The sequence below is a fragment of the Sardina pilchardus genome, chromosome 13 (assembly GCF_963854185.1).
Source record: "Sardina pilchardus chromosome 13, fSarPil1.1, whole genome shotgun sequence".
NCBI lineage: Eukaryota > Metazoa > Chordata > Actinopteri > Clupeiformes > Clupeidae > Sardina > Sardina pilchardus.
In genome coordinates this window covers 32,603,644-32,611,143 of record NC_085006.1, presented here as the reverse complement: position 1 = coordinate 32,611,143, position 7,500 = coordinate 32,603,644, and the positions used below count along the sequence as shown (strand labels likewise).

At 49.0% G+C, this 7,500-nt stretch overlaps 1 protein-coding gene across 1 annotated transcript in view; it reads right to left on the bottom strand.

The window, feature by feature from the left end:
- The window catches only part of inppl1a (inositol polyphosphate phosphatase-like 1a), a 55,224-nt gene that overhangs the window by 22,470 nt on the left and 25,254 nt on the right, over positions 1-7,500 (bottom strand). Inside the window, 6 exon segments of the mRNA XM_062553270.1 lie at positions 966-1,065; positions 1,664-1,802; positions 2,053-2,149; positions 2,584-2,701; positions 4,275-4,471; positions 7,019-7,121. Of these exon segments, the coding sequence (XP_062409254.1) occupies positions 966-1,065; positions 1,664-1,802; positions 2,053-2,149; positions 2,584-2,701; positions 4,275-4,471; positions 7,019-7,121 (754 nt within the window).

Sequence of the window (7,500 nt, the reverse complement as noted above, 5' to 3'; positions counted from 1 at the left end):
TGGGCATTTTTGACCACTCTTTCAGAGGCGCATTTGTGAGGTAACACACTGACGTTGGAGGCAGGCTCTCAGGATCCGCTCTAAGTCCTCTCAAAGGTGTTCTCAAAGATCGTATAGTTAGGACGATGAATCATAAAGGGGGTTTTCAATGGAATGAAATGGTGCCCACTTCCGCCTCCTATCTGGGCGTGATCAGTGACGAGTAATTGATTTAGACCAGTGTAGAAGCAGCAGAAGCAGTGTGCCGTTGATAACAGGTGGCCTGCGCAATTAGCGGAGACAGGTCAGGTCAGGAGGGACAGGTCGTGAACAAAGTTATTTTTCTATGTATTTATCACGCTGGAAAATCCGATTTCAATGTGGGAATGTTAGAAAGACGTGTGCCTTGTAGAACATGGGTTCGTTACTTGCATTGCTGAATGTAGGGCTAAGGGAATGGTCATAATCCAGCATAATCCGTTTGCCTCCTAAATGGGAGTGGCACTACGTCACAGGGTAACCGGAATTGACCCTCATATGAGTCGTCTCGCTTTATAAACAGTCAGTCTAACTGTTAGTTGGTTATTCTAAGTTCCTCTGTGAACACACACATTCACATGCTCACACAATCTCACTCCCTCCCATAATATCTCTCTCTCTCTCTCTCTCTCTCTCTCTTTCACACACACACACACACACACACACACACACACACACACACACACACACACACACACACACACACACACACACACACACACACACACACACACACACACACACACACACACACACACACACACACACACGGGTCCAGTCAGTAACCTTAATCCAACTTCCTGTTTGTGAGAAACACTTCCTGCCTGTGTGCTTGTGGTTTTGTTTGTGTGTTTGGATGCTTGTTTGTGTGTGTGTGTGTGTGTGTGCATCTTCAGTTGTGCTATGGTGTGTGTGTGTGTGTGTGTGTGTGTGTGTGTGTCTCTTACCGAAGCGCAGGAAGACCTTATTCTTCTCCCGCTCCAGATTAAGCTGATCCACCTTCAGCAACGGCTCAAACTCCTTCCTGTTGATGTAGTTTAGGATTTCCTGTGTGTGTGTGTGTGTGTGTGTGTGTGTGTGTGAGAGAGAGTGAGAGAGAGAGAGAGTGAGAGAGAGAGAGAGAGAGAGAGAGAGAGAGAGAGAGAGAGAGAGAGACAGAGAGACCCATGGAGATTGGACCCATTGAATTCACACAGACACACACTCACACACACATGCTCATGTATAGCACTATGTTGATAGCATGAATTGCTAAACAAGAATAAAGGATTTCTGTGCATGTGTGAGTGAGTGTGTGTATGTGTGAGCTTGCATCTGTCTATGCATGTGTGTGTGTGTGTGTGTGTGTGTGTGTGTGTGTGTGTGCATGTGTGTGCATCTGTCTACCCCCGTGTATGTGTGTGTGTGTGTGTGTGCATCTGTCTATGCATGTGTTTGTGTGTGTGTGTGTGTCTGTCTATGCATTGCATCTGTCTATGCATACGTCTGTGTTTGCATCTCTCTATGCACATGTGTGAGTGTGTGTGTCTGTGTGCGTGTGTGTGTGAGCTTGCATCTGTGTGTGTGCATCTGTCTCTGCACACGTGTGTCTGTATGTGTGTGAGCTTGCATCGGTCTTTGCACGTGTGTGCGTGTGTGTGTTTACCTGGATGTCCATGTCCAGTCTGTAGTTGAGGTCTCCAAACCAGAAGAGGTGTGTGAACTTGAGCGAGATGTCGAAGGAGCCCAGCTGCTTATCGCCCAGTGACAGCAGACGCAGGATGTCAAGGTAATTCTGGTTACGCCTTTACACACACACACACACACACACACACACACACACAGTCAGAAACAGTCACACACACACACACACACACACACAATGCAAACGTATATCAACACACAGATGCAAACGCAAACACTCTCAACACAAACGTCCAACTCCACTTGGAGGCCCCACCCCATATACATAAGACTAATTGACAACTTGATTGATTGATTGGGTGATTGATTGATTGGGTGATTGATTGATTGATTGGGTGATTGATTGATTACCTGTGAATCTTCTCGTTCCCTGAGGTCAAGTGGCAGTTGACGAAGCCAAACGACGTTCCATTGAACATGAAGGACACACCCACAGCGCCTTTGTTGCCTAGGAAACCACACACAACCACAGGTGACCTAGGGAAGTCTTCATCAAGACATGGAAAGGGGTGTGTGAGTGTGTGTCCATGAATGTGTGCGTGTGTATGTGTGTGCGTGTACATTCGTGTCTACACTGGTGTGTGCACGTGTGTGTGTGTGTGTGTGTGTGTGTGTGTGTTTGTGTGTGTTTGTGTAACACTCACCGAGTGTGTTGGTGATGCCAGTGTGTGTGTGTGTGTGTGTGTGTGTGTAACACTAACCGAGTGTGATGGTGTTGCCAGTGTGTGTGTGTGTGTGTGTGTGTGTGTGTGTGTGTGTGTAACACTCACCGAGTGTGTTGGTGATGCCAGTGTGTGTGTGTGTGTGTGTGTAACACTAACCGAGTGTGATGGTGATGCCAGTGTGTGTGTGTGTGTGTGTGTGTGTGTGTGTAACACTGACCGAGTGTGTTGGCGATGCCAGTCTTGACGCTAGACATCCCAACATGACTGATTCGGTTCTCGTGCTCAGGTTTGACTAGAACCGCAAGCTTGATGTTCCACAACGTCTGCACTGCAATCTAGAATACAACAATACAGTAGAACACACACACACACACCGCCAATCAGAATTCAACACAAAGACACAATAAAACACACACACACACACACACACACACACACACACACACACACACACACACACACAAAATATCAACTACCTTAATTTGAAGCGTATTAAAATAAACGACCACTTACAGTGGCCACGCCATGTATCACAATAAACTACTGTGTTGTAGTCATTTGAAAAAAGACTAATAATGCTCTTTAAAGAGAGCGTGAAATAACCCCTCCATACCCCTCCATTTAACCCCTCCATACCCCTCCATACCCCCTCCATTTAACCCCTCCATTTAACCCCTCCATACCCCTCCATTTAACCCCTCCATACCCCTCCATTTAACCCCTCCATACCCCCCATTTAACCCCTCCATTTAACCCCTCCATTTAACCCCTCCATTTAACCCCTCTATTTAACCCCATCCATTTAACCCCTCCATACCCCTCTATTTAACCCCTCCATACCCCCCATTTAACCCCTCCATTTAACCCCTCCATTTAACCCCTCCATACCCCCCATTTAACCCCTCCATACCCATCCATTTAACCCCTCCATTTAACCCCTCCATACCCCTCCATTTAACCCCTCCATACCCCTCCATTTAACCCCTCTATTTAACCCCTCCATTTAACCCCTCCATACCCCCCATTTAACCCCTCCATTTAACCCCTCCATACCCCTCCATTTAACCCCTCAATACCCATCCATACCCCCCATTTAACCCCTCCATTTAACCCCTCCATTTAACCCCTCCATACCCCTCCATTTAACCCCTCCATCTAACCCCTCCATTTAGCGTTTCCCTGCCTACAAGACAGAAATCTGTGAACTGTCCACAAATGAACTATGCACCTCCTGCTACATCTCACAGCCCAAATACTGTATCAGATCAACTATGCTGCTACATCTCACAGCCCAAATACTGTATCAGATCAACTATGCTGCTACATCTCACAGCCCAAATACTGTATCAGATCAACTATGCTGCTACATCTCACAGCCCAAATACTGTATCAGATCAACTATGCTGCTACATCTCACAGCCCAAATACTGTATCAGATCAACTATGCTGCTACATCTCACAGCCCAAATACTGTATCAGATCAACTATGCTGCTACATCTCACAGCCCAAATACTGTATCAGATCAACTATGCTGCTACATCTCACAGCCCAAATACTGTATCAGATCAACTATGCTGCTACATCTCACAGCCCAAATACTGTATCAGATCAACTATGCTGCTACATCTCACAGCCCAAATACTGTATCAGATCAACTATGCTGCTACATCTCACAGCCCAAATACTGTATCAGATCAACTATGCTGCTACATCTCACAGCGCAAATACTGTATCAGATCAACTATGCTGCTACATCTCACAGCGCAAATACTGTATCAGATCAACTATGCTGCTACATCTCACAGCCTAAACACTAGACACAGACAAACCCACACACACACACATGCATAGACAGGCCTAAACACACACACCCCTGGACACAGACCTAAACACACACACACACACACCTGTTTGAAGTCGATCTCGGTGTGTTCTTTGAGAGCGGAGCGCAGGGCCTCGACCCACTCGCGCTCACACACGGAGTTCTCCTGCGATCCGAACACGTAGATGTCGTGAGGAATGGCCACCGTCAGCTCGTCCAGCGTCTTCCCCAAACCACGACAGAGCAGCCACGAACCCACCGACTTAGGAGGAGGCACACTGCCTACACACACACACACACACACACACACACACACACACACATATAGATAAGACAGCGTCTTCCCCAAACCCCGACACAGCAGCCACGAACCCACCGACTTAGGAGGAGGCACACTGCCTACACACACACACACACACACATATAGATAAGACAGCGTCTTCCCCAAACCCCGACACAGCAGCCACGAACCCACCGACTTAGGAGGGGGCACACTGCCTACACACACACACACACACACACACACACACACATATAGATAAGACAGCGTCTTCCCCAAACCCCGACACAGCAGCCACGAACCCACCGACTTAGGAGGAGGCACACTGCCTACACACACACACACACACACACATAGATAAGACAGCGTCTTCCCCAAACCACGACACAGCAGCCACGAACCCACCGACTTAGGAGGGGGCACACTGCCTACACACACACACACACACACACACACACACACACACACACACACACACACATATAGATAAGACAGCGTCTTCCCCAAACCACGACACAGCAGCCACGAACCCACCGACTTAGGAGGGGGGACGCTGCCTACACACACACACACACACACACACACACACACACACACACACACATATAGATAAGACAGCGTCTTCCCCAAACCCCGACACAGCAGCCACGAACCCACCGACTTAGGAGGGGGGACGCTGCCTACACACACACACACACACACACACACACACACACACACACACACACACACACATATAGATAAGACAGCGTCTTCCCCAAACCACGACACAGCAGCCACGAACCCACCGACTTAGGAGGGGGGACGCTGCCTACACACACACACACACACACACACACACACACACACACACACACATATAGATAAGACAGCGTCTTCCCCAAACCACGACACAGCAGCCACGAACCCACCGACTTAGGAGGGGGCACACTGCCTACACACACACACACACACACACACACACACACACACACATATAGATAAGACAGCGTCTTCCCCAAACCACGACACAGCAGCCACGAACCCACCGACTTAGGAGGGGGCACACTGCCTACACACACACACACACACACACACACACACACATATAGATAAGACAGCGTCTTCCCCAAACCCCGACACAGCAGCCACGAACCCACCGACTTAGGAGGGGGCACACTGCCTACACACACACACACACACACACACACACACACACACACACACACACACACATATAGATAAGACAGCGTCTTCCCCAAACCCCGACACAGCAGCCACGAACCCACCGACTTAGGAGGGGGCACACTGCCTACACACACACACACACACACACACACACACACACACACACACACATATAGATAAGACAGCGTCTTCCCCAAACCACGACACAGCAGCCACGAACCCACCGACTTAGGAGGGGGGACGCTGCCTACACACACACACACACACACACACACACACACACACACACACACACACACACACACACACACACACATATAGATAAGACAGCGTCTTCCCCAAACCACGACACAGCAGCCACGAACCCACCGACTTAGGAGGAGGCACACTGCCTACACACACACACACACACTTAGATAAGACAGGGTGTGTGTGTGTGTGTGTGTGTGTGTGTGTGTGAGTTTTGCCCAGATGTGGGCCCCCAATTTTATCTCAGAGGGAGAAAGAGAGAGGGAGGGAGAGAGAGGGAGGGAGGGAGAGAGGGAGAGGGAGAGAGAGAGAGAGAGAGAGAGAGAGAGAGAGAGAGAGAGGGAGAGAGAGAGAGAGAGAGGGAGAGAGGGAGGGAGAGGGAGAGAGGGAGAGTGAGAGAGTGGAAGTAAGAAAAAGAGAGAGAGATGATGAGAGTTGACACAGTTGTGACGGAAGCGAATGTCTCTAGTCCCAGAGGCGGAACATGTGGTTCTGTCAGGAGAGCAAGAACATGTGGTTCCGTCAGGAGTGCAAGAACATGTGGTTCCGTCAGGAGTCAGGAGTGTAAGAACATGTAGTTCCGTCATAAGAACATGTGATTCCGTCAGGAGTGTAGGAACCTGTGGTTCCATCATAAGAACATGTGGTTCCGTCAGGAGTGTAGGAACATGTGGTTCCGTCAGGAGTGTAGGAACATGTGGTTCCGACAGGAGTGCAAGAACGTCAGGAGTGCAAGAACATGTGGTTCCGTCAGGAGTGTAAGAACGTGTGGTTCTGTCGGAAGAGTAAGAACATGTGGTTCCGTCGGGAGAGTAAGAACATGTGGCTCCGTCAGGAGCGTTAGAACGTGTGGTTCCGTCGGAAGAGTAAGAACATATGGTTCCGTCGGGAGAGTAAGAACATGTGGTTCCGTCGGGAGAGAAAGAACATGTGGTTCCGTCGGGAGTGTAAGAGGGGAATCTGGGCTGCTCTGATGACACTGCACGTGTCCAACCCACCACTGGGAGAACATCCAAAGCACAATCTACTGTGTGTGTGTGTGTGTGTGTTGTGTGTGTGTATATATGTGTGTGTGTGTGTGTGTGTGTGTGTGTGTGTGTATATATGTGTGTGTGTGTGTGTGTGTGTCTCACCCATGTTCCAGGTCCCGATGAAGATGGAGATCATATCAGGCTCATCCTGGTTGGAATGTTTGTTCTTCATAAGCTGCAGCAGCTGACAAAATGCTTCCCGCTTCTGAAACACACACACACACACACACACACAAGGCTTGATGTCCAGCTTAACACACACACACACACACACACACACAAGGCTTGATGTCCAGCTTAACACACACACACACAAGGCTTGATGTCCAGCTTAACACACACACACAAGGCTTGATGTTCTACCTTACACACGGCATAGGTCTTGTCCAGCTTAACACACACACACACACACACACACAAGGCTTGATGTTCTACCTTACACACGGCGTAGGTCTTGTCCAGCTTAACACACACACACACACACACACACAAGGCTTGATGTTCTACCTTACACACGGCGTAGGTCTTGTCCAGCTTAACACACACACACACACACACACACAAGGCTTGATGTTCTACCTTAC